The sequence below is a fragment of the Xiphophorus couchianus genome, chromosome 7 (genome assembly GCF_001444195.1).
Source record: "Xiphophorus couchianus chromosome 7, X_couchianus-1.0, whole genome shotgun sequence".
Lineage (NCBI taxonomy): Eukaryota > Metazoa > Chordata > Actinopteri > Cyprinodontiformes > Poeciliidae > Xiphophorus > Xiphophorus couchianus.
This window is the reverse complement of record NC_040234.1, coordinates 17,722,077-17,742,794: the sequence shown is the minus strand read 5'-3', so window position 1 is coordinate 17,742,794 and position 20,718 is coordinate 17,722,077. Positions and strand designations below refer to the sequence as shown.

The 20,718-nt window shown below is 38.1% G+C and overlaps 1 protein-coding gene across 2 annotated transcripts in view; it reads left to right on the top strand.

Moving 5' to 3' along the window:
- The window catches only part of tanc1b (tetratricopeptide repeat, ankyrin repeat and coiled-coil containing 1b), a 104,018-nt gene that overhangs the window by 57,810 nt on the left and 25,490 nt on the right, over positions 1-20,718 (top strand). For both annotated transcript variants that reach the window (XM_028023314.1, XM_028023313.1), the window contains exons 6-10: positions 2,220-2,409; positions 7,386-7,727; positions 16,024-16,146; positions 18,770-19,051; positions 19,365-19,519. In XM_028023314.1, the coding sequence (XP_027879115.1) occupies positions 2,220-2,409; positions 7,386-7,727; positions 16,024-16,146; positions 18,770-19,051; positions 19,365-19,519 (1,092 nt within the window). The remainder of the gene's footprint in view (positions 1-2,219; positions 2,410-7,385; positions 7,728-16,023; positions 16,147-18,769; positions 19,052-19,364; positions 19,520-20,718) is intronic.

Sequence of the window (20,718 nt, the reverse complement as noted above, 5' to 3'; positions counted from 1 at the left end):
AACTCAGCGTGTTTTAGTATTGCCTCAGAGCTAATTATAAAATCTCAGTTTGGTCTCCGACTGGGTTGTTTGTTTACAGAAAGGAGGGATATAAAAAGAAAGAATGCCATGTAGTTAACGTTACGGCTCTACAAGTTGTTAATCATGCTGTCACAGCTATTTATTAGTCTGACTATTCTATATCTACTGTTTCAACCTTAGATTTTGAAATACAAAAAAAAATCACTTAGTCCAGTCTCTCTTCTTTCTCCTTTTAAGAGTAAACGATTTTAAAGTCTTGCACTGATGTATCAAGCAGAATAAATGGGAGCTCACAATTTTAATGATTAAACATGGTTTAAGGTTTAAAGTGACCATTTGAAAAGTTTACAACTTTACAATTTAATTCATTTTAAGAGAAAAAAAACAATGAAAGTCATTCAGGCAGCAAAATATCTTGAAATGCATTATCAAGACCAAGGAACACAGCAAACAGGTCAGTGATGAAGTTATGGGGAGATTTAACACTTAGGTTCAGGTTATAACATGACATTCTGAGCTTTAAAAATCTCACAGAGCATTGTTCAGTCCATCATTCAAAAAAAAAAAAAAAAAACCTAAAGGAGAGTATTGACCAGGGAAGCAACCAAGAGACTCATTGTAACTTTGGAGAAGTTGAAGTTATCCACAGCTCAGGTGGAATAATCTGTCAACAGCACAACAATTAGTTGTGGACGCCACAAATCTGGCCTTGATCGATCGTGAAAAACGGGAAGAAGAAAGCCATTGTTGACAGAAAGCCATAAGAAGTCTGGTGAGCAGTTCGTGACTCGTCATTTAGGAGATGCCGTAAACATGCAGAAGAAGGTGCTCTGGTTAGATCAGAGCAATAGTGAACTTTTTGGCCTACGTGCAAATCACTATATATTACCCTAAACACTGTAGCCTCACTATGAAATAGTAGTGGTGGCAGCATCATAATGTGGGGGATACTTTTCTCTAACAGGGACATGGAAGCTGGAGAGAATCGATGGGAGGATGGATGGAGTTAAATGCAGGGAAAACCTAGAAGTAAACCAGCTAGAGGCTTTCAAAGACTTGAGACTCCAAGCAGAGCAGAAACTCTTAACATGCTTCTGGTGCTACATTGGAGTCCACGTCAAAGTTCAGTTGAGAATCTGCAGTAAAACTTAAAAATAGGTGGTCAAACAACATCCATCATGTTGAGATGGCTTCCGGTCTCTAGATGTAGGGTTAGGGTCAATCCTCATAATTGCAATGTGCCACACTTTTCAGATTTTTATTTGCAGAAATGTATGGGAACCGCAAATCGGTTAGCTTGCATGTCCCTATTTTTGTACTGCTTTATATTGTGCTATCACATTAAATCTTAGTTAAATGCGTTGTTTGGGATTATTATATGGTATGTGCGCATTTACAGATATCTTTGCATAAGGCATTGTTTTCCATATGCAAACAATGCCACCCAGTGATACCTAGTGATGTGTACCGTCGTCTGTAAAGTTCTCCACAGAAGAAAAAAAATCTGTATTTTATTTCTTGAAGTTCATGTTAGCAATAGTGGATAGAAAAGTTGCAGAGTGATAATTAGTCTTTACCTCTGTTGTCTGCAGTGATTTGGCTTTTCTTACAAAGAATCAATGATGACCTTCATTTACTTGAAGGAAAATGACGAAATGGAGCAAACAAGGATTAATATGGATGTGTACTCTTTTCTGTTTTGTTCCAAACAGAGATTCAGCCTGTTGTATGGTTGTCAGGCAACCTTGATGACTTTAGAAAGCTGTCTATTGTGTCACGACAGTCTTTTATTCTGTGCACTTTCCTTTGTGTTTATTTGGACTTCTCTAGCACATGGATGTCAGTGTATTTTGATTTAGCTTGTACCGTTTACAGAGCTTACACCCTTCGGCTTGTGTGTCATGCTCACATGTGAAACCCATGCCTATTTGCTAAGGAATGTCATCAATTGGTTTCACATGATTCAGGTCAAACAGATTGTGAAGTTAGATCAAATCTGACCTTTTCTCTTTGCTTCCTTTTTTTTAAATGCTGCATTTTGCCTTCTGGATCAAACTAAAAAATATTGCTTGTTTTACAAAATATGTGATCTCTTGTCCTGGTGATAAGCTTACCTGAACTTTCATTGATTTTGCTTAATCTCAGAACACCTTCTTGTTGTATCCAAGCCCTTTCTTCTGTTCTCTCTCTCTCCTCAGTGCACTCTGACCAGCCAGGGAATTAGCCCCTGCTCCACCCTGACCAGCAGCACGGCATCTCCCAGCACCGACAGCCCATGCTCCACTCTCAACAGCACGACAAGTCGTCCCCCACTCGGTCGTTCCAGCCCCTGTGGGACCATCACCAGCCCCAGCTCCACTCTTGAGAGCAAGGACAGCGGGATCATAGGTACGATACAGCACCTCTCCATCCTTTGACAGCAAGCTTTTAGAGTTCAAGGGAAAATAGTGAAAATGGAAAAAGCTCTCTTAGCAGGGATGTTTTGATTGGGATTTTTAAAATTACTGATTGCAACTAAATCTTTTCAGTTAGGATTACGGTTTTTAAGAGGTTAAAAGTATCCTTTAAATCCAGCAGCTTTCATTCATTTGTTCAGCGTTTGGTAGAATTTGATTTTTAACTTGGATCTAATCTTTTAGGTATCGTTCCACAATAAAATAGAATAGTTTGCATTAATTTTGTTCCATTCAGGTTTGTAGGCCTCCTTCTTGGCACACACCTTGTCAACTTTGCCTACAAATTTTCTAAAGAACCGAGATAAAGTTTTTGTGACGGTAATGCAAAAACATTGAATCTATTGTCCTTAACCCTCATTGGCAAGCCCATTGGCAGCATGTTTGGTCATTGCCCATTTGGAAATCCCAAGCATCAACTTCCCTGCTGATGTCTTGAGATCTTGCTTCAATTTCCACATGATATTCTCATGTGGTGCAATCCATTTTGTCAATGGAAATGGTCCATCCTACAGCAAAATGATCCCACATCATGATACTACTTCCTGATTGTTCATAATTTAGATGGCGTATTTAGACTTTTAACCTTTCTTCTTTCTCCTCCAGAAGTAACAGTGATAGTTATGGGAAATATTTGTCGTTTTATCCCAACAGACAACAGAACTTGTGAATGTCATTTTTCCTTAAGTGCATTTGTAATCTGGCTTTTTTATTTTAATTTTGGAATAATAGCTTCATCCTCTCTGAGTGGTCTTCCAATCCAAGTCAATTCTAGACTTTTTTCATTGTAAATAATGACACTTTTTCACAAGTTTCATCATTTTTTTTCTGGGGCTGATTTGCACATTTTACCCCAAATAAATTTGTTTTGGGGCCAAAGATCCCATCTTTTTTCTGCTTAAAGCTAAACACAGGCCAAAGTAGGCTTTAAATGACCTTTTCTCAAATAGTCGGTGCTATGTAATACATTATGTTGTCTTTATAAATTAGCAGCACAGCTTAGAAAAGTGACCAGAATCTTTGCAGCCTCAGAATTACCCCCTTCAGTTCATCAATGGTAAAACCTCCAGTTGAATTTAGAAAAACCTTGAAAAAGCCAAAGCAAGTAATGACTCGTAAACACTCTTAAACTTTTTGTCACCTATATCCCTAAAGTCTCAGAAAGTAAAGAGTTTCACAAAAAAACCCTTTATGTTAAAATTGTTACCTTGTGTGTCGCACTTCCTTCAGAACAAAGAAAACGTACCTGTGCAATGTCAGTCATTTGTCGCTCTGCCAAGCTTGTTAAGACTGAGCAGCATTTGTGTGACATATTCATCCTGAGTGTCAGTCAGTTGGTTTGTAGGAAGCTGCTTCAGCAGGAGGGAGCGTCATCCTGACAGTTGTAGCAGTTTGACGTTGGGCTGGATCTCTTGTAATAGTCCTATAAGACATCGAGGGATTTATGCAAGCTGACAGGAAGATGGCATAGTCTGTTGATGCATTAATTCATCTACCGTTTCCTCCTACAATGTCTCACATGGCCACATGGCCACGCAGATGTTAGGGTCTTATTCTGAAAATGGGCGTCACGTGTATTTAAGGATGATTGAGTAACAAATTGTAATTAGACCTTTGGCTATGTACCATAAAGTTTTCTTTTTACTGCAGTCTGTCTTTTTTAAGTACTCTACAGTTCACACAGGTGAAGCAAAATGCATTCTAATGCTCACAACAGTTACACCATGGCGCTTTGAAACTGACTGACTTGATATGTTTGCAGCAAAAACCAATATGTGTCAAAGCCATTCATTACACAACATTTGGATTTCCAATTCTGCAGGGTTTCTATAACTGATTGCCATGAGCCCGTCATTCTGCCTCCCCTAAAGTAATATTATTTCTCAGCACTGAATAATTTATGAAGGCCGTGATATAGTATCTTCCTGCCAGAGGTGCCGATGCAAATCATGATTAAACATTTGCTGGAATTCTGCAAAATGATGATGGTCTAAAAGTGTGCACCTTAACCAGAGGTTCCTCAATTTTCAGAAAACATTCAGTTTGAAGTCCTCACATAATGTAATCTGTAAAACGTATTAATTACAGAAATGTAAAACTGAGGGAATATCCTGATGTTTTAGTAGTTTGAATGAATCTGAGTTGATTTTGTATAATTCTTGAATAGTTCATCTTCAGTGAAATAAGTATTCATTCAGATAAATCAAACTATTCATCAAGTAAAAAAGCAGAACAAAAATAATCCCAAATGTGACGCCTTTACACTAAATTATTTCAAATCTTGGTTAAGTGATGCTTCAACATCTATGAACACACCTTGATTGGCCTTACATTTTATCTGATTGTTTGTCTTTGAGTTTTTAACAACGACACTTTCTTTATGTCCCGTGTGAGGTTTGCGTTTGGCTTTATTTTCCTCGAGTTTGTGGAGTCCAACAATTCTTTTGTTCTTCACTTGTCTAAATTTGTCATTTTTGAAACCCAGACAGTGTAAACTGTCATCATTGGTGGCAGGGACAAATTGAGTTATAGTTGTAATTTGGGGCCAAGTGAATAAATAGATGTTTTTAATTCTACCCTCATTAAATCTTCAGCAGTTAAAATACAAATAACATCCCTGGCTTCAGCCCACATTTCTTGTTTCTAAATATGTCTATGACCCACACTTTTCTGTGCAGACAGAAGAAAACACTGCAGCTGTTAGGTGAACAACTGCCCCTAGTTTCAAGACAAGGTACCGAAATACAGAAATATTAGAGATAATTTATACTTTAAGGAGCTGTGAAATACATGAACATTAAGGACGAGATTAAACAGTTCTTCCTCATCTTAGCTGCATTAGCAACACCTAACGTGTTAGAAGAGCAACAAGTAATGACTGTTCCTTCATAGGCATCAAGCTGAATTAAAATTCAGTGTTTTACTAATTTGTGTGCAAATAGAGGGGGTTGGGAAATGATCAGAACCACTGGGCTGAGACATCTCTCTCCCCTACCTTGATAAAGTGGTTCTAACGAAAAGAAGAACAAAGCTGTGCTGCACGTCAGATTCCTGTCAGTGATTAATGCTCCGTGTTCTTTGAAGTTTCACTCTGACTGGTTTGAAAAGCACAATAATTTGACTTTGTACTGAATTGAGTTCCTTTTTTAGCAGCATAGACTGGCTAAAAAGGGACATGGGAACTTGAAGTTATTACTGAAAAAAGCTTTTTAAATGACTTAAAAGAAAAGTCTGTGTAGATGTGAATAATTAACTATTTTTTAGTTTAAGATGCCAAGTAATCCAGAGCAGGGTGAGATGTTATTGTACATATGAATGATTTCAATTGACTTCCTTTACCAATAATGACACAGAGATATAACATTATGAAATTTTGACAAGCAGTCGGTCTCATCCATGTAGTTGGGCGATCCCATTCCACAGACTGGAAATGGCACTATGTGCCTGGAAAATGCATAACACTGCTCCTCTAACACTCGTAATGTAAGAACATGTTGGAGCGCCTTCCAAAAAAACGTTGTTCTTCCTGATTAAACAGTTGTGGTCCGTTTATGTTGAAAGCTGTGGAGATGTCTCACTGTTGAACATGATTTTACTATCGTAAAATATAGACGAAATTGTGTCGACTATTATAATGTTTGGATCTTATAGCTGCAAAAATGTGGTTAACATTAATTAAACATTTAGTAACTGTAAGGCTTCCAAAAGATGGTCAATGTTTCTGAAGCTAGCGGGTTCCACAACAAAGGTTTAAAAGCTCAAAGGGATAAAACAAATATTTCACTGTAAGATGTTCAGCCTTTCCACAAGACTTTGCAGATAATAAAAGCAAGACTTTTATTAGTCTTCTTTTATCTGGTAAAAGTCTTGGTTTATTTTGGAGAAATGACAGTTTCCCTATCAAGCACCCATCATTGGGTGAAAGCTAGTGCAGTAGTGACAGTCAGTCATGACAACACAGACATACAAGACAAACCACCATGCACATGCATACTGATACTTGGGGAAAATTTAGAGAAACACACGCATGCACACACCTGTCATGCAAACCATGTAAATGGACAACAGAATTCAAACCCAAGACCTTCTTTCAGGAAGACAAGACTGCTACCAACTGTGCCACAATACAGCCCTTCTTTTAATTTGTGAAAAACTCAGAAAAAAACCACAATGAGTATTCTTTCCTCAGTAGCACCACCTAAACCAAAGATTGCTGTCACTGTGAACTGATGGTGTTAATGTATTATACATTCTCTAAACAAAGCAGATCAGTTTTTTTTTCACTTTCTGAATGGCCAATCACCCATCATGAGCAATCAAGAAAATCATGCAGTTCTAGTCGCCAACTGATTTCTCAGTCCATGTCTGTTTTTTGTTTTTTTCCTTCTGTGTGTCTCTCTCTACTCAGAGAACATGTTTGTGTTTGATGGTTTTCTTATAGGATTGGAGGATTTGTTCTCACCTAAACAGAACTCCAGTCTAAACTTGAATGTTTTTAGACCTGTGTCTTCTGTCTCGCTCAATGTTTGGGTGTGGATTTGTTTTGTTTGTGCTATATCTAATTACTGTTTTCACCGTTTAAAGCTGAATGAATAGTCTCATTTAAATCAAGACCTCTGAGCTAAATCCTTAAACTAATTTAACAAATCCAAGCTGCCATGCCTCCTACTTTTTATTAGTGCACAGAGACTGTTGCTGTCGATTGAAAATGAGTTTCTGAGCAGCGTTGATAAGAGCAATGAGCAGCAGCAATGAGTTATTCAAAGTTCCATTACAGCTCAGTGTCTCGGTGAAGATTAAGACTGATAAATGTTCATATCACACAAAGAACACTGCTCTAATTTATCTCGCCTCTTTCTCTCCTATTATCCCTCCTCATTGGCTCAAATTCTGTTTTCTATCTCCATTTAGCCACCATCACTAGTTCCTCTGAGAATGACGACCGCAGTGGCTCCAGCCTCGAGTGGAGTAAAGATGGCAGCCTAAGGAGCACCGGGTGCCATGGCCTGGCGCAGAGCGTGCGGGCTGACACATGCTCTCCCGTGGTGGAAGAAGAGTCCAGTAGTGCCACTGCAACACCAGCTGACACCCCGTCGAGGACAGACCAGCAGCAGCAGCAGCAGCAGCAGCCCCACACACCAGCAGGAGCACAGGGGCCACCACGACCACTAGGTCACACATGTGACGGGTCTAATCCATATTCACCGCAGACGTCCTCTTCCCTCATAATGCCGAGGCCAAACTCTGTCGCTGGTAAGGACGTTCTCTGTTTTTGGAAAATGTTACAAATAAACAATCTGTGTGAATGTGCTACTGTAGCTCTCTTGGTGAAAAGCTTTGTCAGTCAAGTTCTTTTGACTCTGATAGAGAGAGCTCTGCCTGGGGGCTGGCAAGTGAAATGTCATTTTAGTCCAAGCAGGTGAGCGATACAAATGGCCAGGAGCAGGAAGTGATATAAAAGAAATCGGTACAGGTTTTGCTTTTCACAGCTGGGCGTCAGGGCAGACGTTTAGGATTAGGCAGCTGCTGTGTGTTGCGCCTCAGCACTGGCTGCTATGTTAGCTCCAAGCACAACCTGCTGTCTGGTTGATCTGTTCTGCATTCCTTCCCTTAAAGCTCCCTGTTGTGGTTTGGCTCACGATATTCACACAGCTGTCACAGTTGTTGATATTCCCCGGTACCCCCTTTCTCCACTCATGTCTCCCCCTTCTTTTCTACTCCCTGGTCTCACCCTTCCACCTCGCTTCTGTTTTTGTTGCTCCTGCTTTTGACCTTGACCCTGTTGTTAAACTGGTCTTCATGAGCTATTTCTTTCTACTCTATTTTGGACCAAAATTTTATTAGATCACAGTTAGTGTTTGGTTTCTCCTATATAATATACTGTCAATGATATAGTTAATAGCTCTTAATACAAGTACAGCGGTTCTGAAAGGTGCGTGTATCGCTTGTCACAACCACAAAAATGATGCACAGATTTTAAAATGTTTTACAGATAAATGTTTGAAAAAACGTGCCATTTGTTTTGTAATGGCTTACTCTTAAACCCCTAAAAATAAAATAGGTGTGAACAAATGTTGTTTGAAGTCCACCTTTTTGTACTTTAATCTTAGCATAAATGCAGAAGTTCCTCAGTTTCCCCAAAGTTTTTAGTGAACATTAGTGAAGAAGCAGCACGTTAAAGACCAAGGAGCACAACAGACAGGTCAGGGAGGAAGTTGTTGAGAAGCGGGGTTATGTTATAATCCTAATCTTCGAAAATAACGTTTTAAGGATGAAAGAGTATAGCACAACTGTACACCTATCAAGGCAAGCCTTTTCACCTAATTCTTACAAGCCAGACATGGAAAGCATCAGGGATGCAGCCAAGAGGCTGCCCAGCTTAGGTGGGAGAATATGTAGATGTAACAGCTATTAGTTGTGAATGCCAAAATTCTGCTTTTTATGGGGCAAAAAGAAAGCCATTGTTTAAAAAAAAGCAATAAGAACTCCTTTTTGCAGTTTGCCACAAATAATGAAGAGGGAAAACGTGGAAAAAGGTGCTTTGGTGTGACGAACAAAACACCATGTATTGCAGAAACGTGAAGGTGGCAGCATTATGCTATGGGGAGGCTTGAGCACAGAGTGGATGAAGTTGAATGCAGGGCAATCCTGGAAGAAAACCTTTTAGCGGATGCTGACGTCTTAAGACATATGGTAATGTTCACCATCCAGCCAGAGTTTCAATGGCAAGGTTTGCATATATTAGATTCCTGTGTAGCATGTCCAGTCAAAGTCCAGACCGAAACCTAATTGAGACTGGCCAACCATGAAAATTACTAACTGATCTGAACAAGCTTAAGCTATTTTGCAAAGTGGAATGGTTGTACCTGGGAGAGTCATACCGGAAAAGAACTACATCAGTATCTACAGTGAAAATATCGACGGAAGAAGCTCAGAATTACAAAATGTCACATTTCTCATATTTTTATTAATTAAACAATGATGCAGTACTTTATTTTGGTCTGTTACATACATTTGCAATAGAATACAATAAGGTTAGTAGCTGTAACATGACAAGTTGTGAAAAAGTAAGGGACTATATGCACAGTTGGATTTTGTTTTTCCAGACATAAAATGTCTGCAAGCTAAGGATCAGGTTTATAGATGCTTGAACTGACAACATAAACACTAAGGTCATGACGTCAGCATTTGTTTGACAGACGGGAGTATGTGTTGTGTACAGAGGGTGAAACATTTCTTCGGCAAGGGATACATTGCATACAAAGTGAGGTTACACGGGGACAAAGAACAAAATCATCTGGTGTACAGAATTGCCACTGAAATATGCCACCTTCCACTTTAGAAGCAGGTAGCTGAACTGAAATTGCTGGAGCGGATATGTTTTCAGCTGGAAAAATAAAAATAAGTCACATGTCTAAAGCTAGAACAACAAAAAGCACTTTGTGTCCACTGACTAATTGTTTTTCTTAACCTATTTAACTGGATTGCATCTTTCTTATCCATTATGTTTTGTACCATAAAGCTTAACAGGCCAGGCGCACTGTGGCTCATAAAGCTAGCAGACCAGGAAATATTTGGCAGTATACGTGTGTTTGTTTTATGGGTTGATGTCATAGTTATGCAGCATTGCCCTCTGGGGCCCTTGACAATTCACACCTTAGATTTTACGCTGTGTGACAAAACCATGGGAGAGGACATCAAGGACGCAGTAAGACGACTTCATTTATGGCTGCGACTGAGCTGTGTAGGTGCCCCAGTGAGCCATGGATGCCTCTCCTGAAGAAAATTATATTTAGAGAAGAAATAGTGATGAGCTCATTTTAATGAACGCTGCTCCTGTTTTTGATGCATCGACTCAGAATCTCAGTGATTGTTTTTATTCATCTTTGTTCTCTGTCTAAACTTTGACCGAATACCATTAAGAAAAATATGATACAGTGGTAAAAACAATGTAATAATAAGCCTAAGTAACCTGGTGTAAAGCTGACAATCATTCACTTTAAGGACACAATTTGTTATTGTGTGTGATCTTAGACAAGTGAAAATAGTGATTTTACCTCAACCTTTGCTGATTTAAAGGGGAGATGTAGTGCTATGTTCATAGAAATAGAGAAAGCTTTAATCATAACATCCTTTTATATGGCATCACAGTAAAAATACTTTTAACCCTAGGAGCAGTAAGACTGAAGATTTTAGCTAACATGGCTGCAATGCATTCCCATAATATCAATCCTCCTCCGTATTTAATAATTTCTTTGACTTTGTGCTGACAGTGTGTTGATGTTGTAAAATGTGCTGCTTGACTTGTCTATGATTTTGCTTCTTTGCATTGACATGTATCCGTTTTTAATGACCCTATATAGCATGTGCTTTGCTTAAGAAAATCAAAATTTTACAATTTGAGATGCTTCATTTTGTTGAAGCATCTTAGTTAAATATTTTAGAAAGCAGATATGTTTACCAAAATCAAAGATCCATATTAATTTTGGCCAAATGAGTTCCACAGTTTTTAAGTCATGTGTTCAGCTGCTTGTGATTGTGTTGCTCAAATTTGGAGCGTGAAATAATCCTGCTATGTGGGAGATGAATGACATCACAGTGCATTTATTTAATTTAGCAGTGATTTGTTACCTTCCAGGTTCTTATGTTGTGTATTGGCTTTTGCATGCACTCACTGTTTGTATTCTGAAGTTGCCTCTTCCTTTGGCAGCAGTCTTGCTCTGAGCTTACCTCATCAAAAAATGATGGGGCCAAGGTTCGTTTGTGTTCTTTAAAATAAGCATGTGGAGAATGAAAAGCCAGATTTTCTGACAGGTTTATCTCTCTGCTAAGAGTCTGAAAAGGTAAAATTCCTTCTCTTTTCCAGACATAATTAAATCCCTTGGCTCATTTTTTTGAGAATCTAATTTGTGATTCTGAAGTATTTGCAGAGGTCAGATCGTAATTACAAAAGTGTCTTGAATTTCTGCAACACTGAGGCGTAAACAAAAAATAATAGCTTTCTGAATCAAATATACGCTGAACCAGTCTGTTCCAGTGCAGCAGGTTGACATAGTTTCACTTCATCTTGAATGCTGGGTGCTCTTATGATTTTTGCTGTTTCTATTTGCTCTTTGTTTCCGTGTTTAAAGACAGCATATCATGGCTGTTTGTGATGTCTCCAGGGAGCCATGGAATTCACATCCGGCCATAGCTTTATGTAGTCACTAATCTGTTTAGTTCACGAGTCAAACAAAAACAGATAACCCATTCATATCCTCCGGCACATTTCAGAAAGGTCACAGAGGCATCTTCAAAAATGTCCATTTTCAGAGCTGTTTTGATGCCTCTGTGTCACAGCAGGAGGAAAAGAAAAACTCTTTGAGGGATCAATCTTTTTTGAGTTTGCAAACCCCTCTCAGCGGCACCCGTCTGAAAGATCAGGACTTGTTAAATGCCCAGTCTTAAAATAGTAGAGTGTGGGATAAAGTCTCTCCTTTAGAGTTTGACAGACAACATCCCACTGTTTGCAATTCTATAGAAAAAAAACATTTTCATAAGCCTCTACTCTTGTATGAAGTTTGTTTTTCTTGAATATTTTTAAAAATTACATCGGGAAGGGGGGGGTTGTAGTATTTATTTACTCCAATCAAGATTATTCAAACTTTATTTTGAGTACCCTCAATTCCAGCTGGTTGCTAAAGACCAACAATAACGGATAAAATTAGGCCAGTTAGTTTAGCCAATCTACATGCACCTTAAAAAGTTATGATACCTGGAAAAAGGAAGGACACTTATTTATATATAATATTTAGCATGAGCTCTATCAGTACACAAACTGTATTCCTTTTTGTTTGTACACTGAATATATATACAAGATCCATTTGATAATTTATCTTCTATCAATCTTTATCAACACATATTCATGAAACTCTAATAATTCTATTGCACCAACATTAACAGCCTTGAGCGTATGAAGCTACACAAAATGTAAACTCTTTATTCTTGTGTATTTTTACTGTTTTTCGATTTGCATCAGGGTATATGGAGTACTACACCACATGGCTAATTAGCATAAGCAAAAGGATCACAGGACAAATTGACATCATCACCTCCATGCATTTTCTTTTTGCCAGAGAGATGTCCCATTTTCTTTTATTCATGGATTCTAATCCAAGTTGCACGGAATTAGACAAACATATGTTGATGACAATAAAATCACTGTCACATAATAGCTTGAACGTACCTAAAAAGTGCCGTGAAATAACATACTACATTTCATCTGTCTGATCCGCTTTATGTAGGCGTCATTTTGTCCCACTTGCCAGCTCATAATGCTTAGTGTGCTACAGGATCTTTTCTGTAGAATAGCCTCAATATGCTTACCTGCAGCAGGTAAAGTGATTGCTTTGTTTGGGACCCTGTTCCGATACTTGGGATCAAATCTGTACATCTTTTTTTTTTAATACACATGCTATTTAGACAAGAACATCCAGTTGGAAATATAATATTTTCATCACTCTAGAAAGTTTCTTGCTCGTAAGGCCTCGACACAAATGCTAGGACTTTCATAAAAATTAATTTAAAATGTGTGGATTAGTTCAAACTTTTCTTTTCTACTGTAGTGAGCTTTAGAAAAATTATATTTAGAGGATTAGGCTGTGATAATTATGGCAGTAATAATTAGCTGCTATTGCTTTCAGCTTTATCACAGCGGGCGTTCAGATCTCCATCTGTGTTAAAGTGAACAAATATTTTGAATTGGCCCTTGGAGAGAATGCGCAGAATTAGAGAGCAAAGTTAAGTCTTTTTTTTCAGAACTTGATGAGATCGTCTTGGTCGCATCTTTGGAGTGGTGTCAAGGAAAGTGAATGGGTTGAGAAACTGAGAGGTGCAGTATCTAAGAGCAAAGGTGCTTCTGTCTCATTCTCTGTTCGGGCATGAGGAACATGAAACTGAAGATTTCAAAGTGCAAACCAGCTTGAGGGGGAAACGAGTCACATTTTCATCAGCCTGACACATTTTTTACAACTTCAAAGTCATTGCAAACTCAAACTTCAAGACATCAAATGGGATTTTTTTAAAAATAAGCACACATGCATGAATGGGAAGAAAGGCAGACAGTATGGAAAAGAACGGTGTTCACAGCTGAATGTGATCTTCATTTAAAGGAATGGCTTGGCTTTAAAGGAGTTGTAGACGAAACTGAAAGGGACTTGATAGAAAGGAGAAATGGAGAATGTATGAGCAGCACAGATGATATCAGACAGGGATAATGGTGTGCCAATGTTAAAACATTCGCATATCAGTAAGTTTGACTAAAGTTTGTTGTTCTGTTTAGAAATGTGCTGATCAGAATTATCTGGACGATTTCAGGTATCCAGTTTTTGTAAAGTTTACCTGGTTTTAGCAGGTTCCAATTACTATTTAAGAACTCTATAATAACTAGATATATGAACAGCATGCATGAGAGAGAAGCAATAATGAAATAGTTTCACAAATACTTTAAAACAAAGAAAGTATTACTTGACTTTTATTTTCGACTGACGTTAGCACTGTATATCAACAGCTCTATATTCAAAATGTAGACCTCTCTATGAGACTCCCAGAAGGTGGCTTACCTTTCCAACATTTTTTCTGTTCTCCATTTAGCCTTTCTGTTATCTGCCTAAAGTCTTGTGCTCTGCTGACAGACTGAGCCTCTGACACATTGTAGAAAATAGTTTCTTTTAAACTGCCTTTGACTTCACCTTAAACACCTTATCGATCCTGACAAATAATTTTAACTTTCCTTACTAACAACTTCCAGACTCAGGAGTGTTATTGTCAAGGTCTGTTTAAGAATAGTATATTTAAAACCAATTATAACGTATTCAGAGCCCATAGACTAAATCTCTTAGCTGACCTTTTTGTTTCATTTAATTCTCCAATTTTTCACCCTCTGCTGCTTCCTTATCAAAGGTAGTATGTAAATTCAAATTCATAAGGCTCATGGACAGAAATGATGTCTTAAACCCGTGAGTTAAAAGTACCAAGAGATGGGGAGGGTGACACTCTTTGCATTCATTTAGCAAGTGCCTACTGTTGTGGGTGCTGTGACTGACTGAGCACCAGAAAGAAGACAGCCATTGTCTGCTTCCACCGGCTCTGCATGTGAGAAATAAGTGAGGAATTGCTGTTGAACCCTTGGAAAGCTCATCCCATGTGGGTGTTTTATAAACCTTTAGCCAAGGGTGTGGACCCAGGTTTTCCGTCAGCGCTGCTGTCCAGGTATTTACATGTTGTGGAGGAGTTTTCCAGAATTCCTGTTGTGCTTCCTGCCGTTGCTGCTGGGTGTGAGTAGTCGTAGCATCATAATGGAATTTGTGCACGTTTTCAACATGTGGTGATTTACACCGACTATTTTTCTTTTTGTATCGGTTTTGTGTGGTTGTCGTTTTATTTAATTTGTTGAAAATTGGTTTATGTCCAGAGTGGTTGTCCAGGAACAGTCTGCTGTAATAAAAGTAACTCTGGGGCCTTCTTTCATTTCGGTCGCAGTTGCAGCAGACGTGTTTTAATTAGTGGGACATTCCAGAGAGTGAGTTCGCAGCTCAGTGTGGGAGAGAGTCAGTGAAGAGGGGAAGATGAGTGTTTGTGACTGTCTCTCCCATCTGAAGCAGATAAAGAAGATAACTGAGGCTTTGATTCTGCTCTTCTGCAAGGCCAAACCAGAATACAGCTTGATGATGTTGGGATTGAAAAATGAGTTGCAATTGGAGTAGAGACCTTGTTGCACTGTTGCACATCTTTATTACATTAACAGGGCATAGATCATACTTTAAACCTTCTGCTAAATTGCTGTGCAATCACACTGACTCATCCACAAGTTAATCTGGAGACTTTTGGGATCAAAATCATCTCCTGCTGTGAGACCTCAACTCCTCCCTGCACAAAGTCGGATTGAAATTAAATAAAATCTCGAGAAAGTTTAACATCCAAGTTACAAAATGTATTTATTTTAAGATGCTAAAAAATAAAATAAAAATCTAATATTTATTGGTTTACTAATAATTTATATTGCTTCACTTGATAGCATGTGGATAATAAATATATGCTCAGCAGATTGTTGCTAATGAGTAATTTTTGAACATCTGAGTAAACCTGTAGTAGTAAAAGCTTCTTTAAGCGGTCGCAACTGGCATGGGATTGATTTATTCTTTTTTCTGAGGAGAAACAAAGGTAGTCTGTCCTCTCCCTACAGCACAAAAGTGCTGTTTGAGGGGACAGACATCTTATTGCTATAGCTGTCAGAAGAAATCAGACAACCAGAGCGCATCTGTCTTAACTATAAGATACTGCTTTCCTTTCAGCTGCAGTTTACTAGTACTGCCTCTAGGAATCATCAAATGTCAAAGCGTACTGGCTTGCATCACCATCACTCATCCGCTGGGAGATATAGCCTGTGTGCAACAAAATCTTCAACTACTGATTCTTCCCATCTCACATTTTGCAGTTTTTGAAATAAAAACAGTCCTCCTGATTTAGTGTTGTTCACTGTCTGTTTTTGGACCCGTGTGTCTCTTCGCAGCAACCAGCTCCACAAAGCTGGAGGATCTGAGCTATCTTGATGAACAGCGCAACACGCCCCTGAGGACTTCCATTCGCCTGCCTTGGCACAACACAGGAGGGAGGCCACCTCATGACCCTAAAGGTGACTGACAGTATGCGTTAATACTGCAAATAAGCTGGATGTTGAACATTGTTGGGCTTACTTGATATCCAGATTTGGGATAGTTAAGTTTTTCTTTTTAGGTTGCCATTATCACACCAAATTTCTTTTAATTTAGGTAGAGTTCTTTGGTAGAGCTTAAGAACATACAACATTTCACATTTTGTCATGTCACAACCACACAATTTAATGTATTGCATTAGAATCTTCTGTGATAGACCAACACAGAGTAGTGCATATTTGCAAACTGGAAGGGAAAGTGTACATTAACAATATTTCAAATATGAAAATGGTGTCATTCATTCTATTCAGCCCCCTTGAATCAACATTTGTAGGATCACAATTCTCTGTCTCAATTAGCTTTGGATATACACATGCCAACATTTTTTGCCCATTAGCTCAAACTTAGACAGATTGAATCAAGAGTATCCTCAAAGATAAATTTTCAAATCTATTCATATAACCTGTATTGAATTTGACTCTGAAATTTAACATTTCAGTTGAAATTAGATGTAGTTTTACATAATGTTTTTCCTGGAAGTTAAACCTCTGTTTCAGCCTAAAGTCTTTTCCAGCTTTTTCTCCATGATTTCTCTGTATTTAGCTCCATGTATCTTAACTAGTTTCTCCAGGACTGCTGAAGAAAAACATCCACATCTGTCTACTGCTGACTGCAGTAATCAGCTTTTTCCTATTTAAACAGATTTTTATGGCTCTTTCTCTTCCTACTTAACTTGATCGATCACATTAAACCTTAATTTTTCCAAAGGTTTCGTTAGATACTTTGTACTGAAGCGCACTTTAGAAGGCAGTAATACATTTGAATATTTTCCTGTACATCAGCAAAAATACTCAATTGAATGCTGCCTTGTTTTAAACGGCATACAAACAGCACTTTTAAACATAAGACCAAAGTTTAGAAAGAGTCTAACCACAGAAACAAAACAATTCTGTGTACATCCAGGACTTGTGAAATGCAGATTGGTAGGTTTTTAGTTTATGTTCTACATTAAAAACAGTGTGTTGTGTTTTTATTTGTCCAGCTATCTTTATCTTGTTTGTTGTGTGTGAAAGAGAAAGAGAGCAGTTGGTGTTACACAGCTCTGCAGAGTTCATTAGAAAAACTTCAAAAGGAACATTTGATGAAAACTAGCTGTAACTCAAAGGTTTTTGGCATTTAGATTTTCAACTCTGAGTGACAATTAAAATAGGACAGAAGCAGTGATTCAAGTCAATTCAGCTCAACTTATTTTTTGATCCACTTCTGATTCACAATAAATAGACAAAATTCAATTGCATTTGAGGAGCTTTGTCTAATATAGAGAGATAGACACGTTAATACTAAATAAGATTCAGAAATACCCTTAAAAAGAAGTTGAAGATAAACTTAAAATGCTCAATCTTAGGGGAAAGCATGTATGTCTTGTCTAATAGTTTTTAAAAAGAGCACAAGGAATGGAGGAGAGGTAGTCGGTGTGTATCAACAGAGGCCCTGCAGGACCTTAGGCTAATACCAGCATAACTAATAAATATTTCAGGGTCACCCAAGCAATAATAACTACAGGATTCTGTAAAAAGCAACTTTTCATGGTTATTCAGGAAAGGTTAAGAAAGTTTCTGCTTTTTGAACCCAAACTAGAAGCTGATTTAACAGAACAGATTCTAAGTTAGTACTTTGAGTTTTGTAGAAATCCAGTTAAAAGTAGTAGGAGGAGCTATGTCCTGTCAAAATGCGGAATCTCCATTTGGCAAAAATAATGAGTAAGTGCTACAAAATGTTTTACTTTATTTTTATATCTCTTTTAAATTATAGCTTAATTTTTAGCTCTAGAAAATCTATTCAATACCAAACATGCACCCATTACGGATTATGTGGCTGATTTCCAAACACCAATTTTGCAAAGCTCTGACCTACCAGCCCCCGTTTCTAATTAAGAACTATAAAAAGCAAAAACACATTTGTTTTATTGTCTTGTGAAACTAATTCTCACAAACAGCCAAAAATCATGATGCCAGCTCAAAAGAATTACAGCCCCCCCACCCCCTTTACAAAACAGAATATAGGTCACTAACTTCTTTCTTTTCCTTTTTTTGTACACCTCAAAATGTTTAGGTGTGCTGTATTACAAGATATATATATTTTCTACCATATGTTTTTTAAATAAACAATGTTTCCAAAAATGATATTTTAAAAGAAACTCTGACTGTTGACTTATTAAAGCTTTACAGTAGCCTTAAAGAGCCTTTATGCGAAAGATAAATAATTGTTTATATTATGACCAGAGGGAATATATTACTGTGTGTGTCAGACAGAGAAACTGAGCAGTTGGTGTTACACAACTCTGCAGTTAAATAGGATTTCAGTAAATTCACAGATCAGGGCCAGTAAAGTATATCAGCCAATTTCGATATTACAAGTCCAAAATCCTTGGGCCATTTATGTTTTGTACTGGCCAAATATTTGAACACCCAAAGAAAAAAATAAATATATTAGGACTCATTTTGTATGTAGCTAGTTAATCATTCCACACTAATGCTGCAAGGTTTAATAATTAACACCACAACTAATTATGATGTGGTTCCCTTTCCCCCCCATTTACTTTAGGACGCTTTGCTCCCTACAAACCTTCAGACATCATGCTCAAGCCCCTGCTGTTTGAGGTACCCAGCATCACTACAGACTCTGTGTTTGTCGGCCGAGACTGGCTGTTTCAGCAGCTTGAGGACATGCTGAAGGCCAGTGAGTCCACTGAAAACCACGGAGTTGTGGTGGTGGGCAGCGTTGGGTATGGGAAGACGGCCATTATCTCCCGGCTGGTAGCGCTGAGCTGTCACGGAGGACGCATGCGCCAGATTGCCTCCAACAGTCCGAGTGCCTCGCCTAAAAGTAAGCAGTTTTTCTGGTTTCCTTTGGGTAAGAGCTTGCAGAGTGTGAATGGAAAACTATGAAACTACCTAAAATTGTGTCATGCTGTGTGTTATAAAAATGTCTCTAAAAGTTTTTTAATGTATTTTATTTAAAAAATGACATTGCGTGATATGATTTTTTTTTTACCTTAACTGACCTAAAACAATAAAAGTTTTGACTGACTTAATATCAGAAAGTGATGGGGGGAGGGGAAAAGGGTTTTCTCTTTTTGTATAGCATATGCAATTATCTGTTTTCACCCAGAAGTATATGGTTGATTTATTTCTTTTAGGTAGTGCGGGACAAGGCACAGAACTCCCCCTCAGCCAGCCCCCGCAGCCCACTCCACCATCCAGTGCCACCAACACCCTTAGCAGCAACAGCTGTCCAGGAACTCCTGAGATGCAACGGCGCAGAGAGGAGGCTGTCAAACGGCTGGCTTCAAAGGTAGCGATAAACTTAAGCTGAAGAGGAAATAGTAGTGTTTTTTTTTTGTTTTTTTTCATAGAAACACTGCAAGGCCACTTTAGAAAGACTAATTATTCCAAAAAGTGTTTGTGGCACAAGTAATTTGTTTTCCAGCTACACGGTTTCTCATATTAAAACAGAAAACCCATAAAGGTAAAAACAATGCTTCTAAAATCTTTTACGACATTCCTGTTTTTGTTTTTGCATTCATGCAGTGGTGTGGCGTTTACAAAAAGGTTTTACTGACCTAAAAGCTGAGGTTTTACTACATTTCGGGAGTATGTAGGTGAAATGACATTATTCTGCTGTGTGAAGGGACGTTTTAGCAAGAAACTTATTTCTGTAGTTATTAAAACAGTGGAGGTACAAGTGGTATTTGAGGAGCTTTTGTCTTGTAAATGTTCATTTGCTGCTGGCTGAAGCCTAATGTTTGACAAGGAATGTCATAGATCCCCTCTTTTACTAAACTTAATATTAATAGTTCAAGATTAAAATGTTACTGGGCAAATACTTTCCCTCTGTACCTCTTTTACATGATTTATGCTGAGTTGAACTGTGACCAGTTTCAGAAACCCGGTTTTCATAAAGCTTTGACAAGCCGACACAGATTTCAGACCAATTCTGATAGCTTTTTAAAAACTATGATACAAGAATATATTGGAACAGGACTTGAACTTTTTTCCCCCAAGATTTCCTGGCATGATTAGATTAGGTCTGCTGATGGACGACTGTGAGGTCATATCTTATCGGATTTGTTTTCTGAACTTAAATTCTTGCCATTGATTTTGCTTTGCAATTAGTCTAATTATTAAATGCTGCTAGTCTTGTTTGGGACTAAACACATCCTGTTGTGGGTGCCTTTTGAACCCTTACATATTGATATTATAAAGCTTTCTCCTGCTATTGGGACAGTTCATGAACTCCATTTCTAACTATTTATGCACTGAGATTCTAAACGTCTGTGAAACCCAAAACCATCTCTTGAGCCAATTAATGTGTAAAGTGTTTCCAATCGGTGCTCTCTCCGGGGTTCTGTTCCTGTGATGTGTGAACACTGATGCAACGCTGAGCAGCTTCTGTCAAATTCAGCCATTTCTTTTTAATCACTGATTTAAAAGCAGTCTCATATCTGCGCTCTGAGGCTATTACATGTTATGATGCATCACAAGCTTTATATT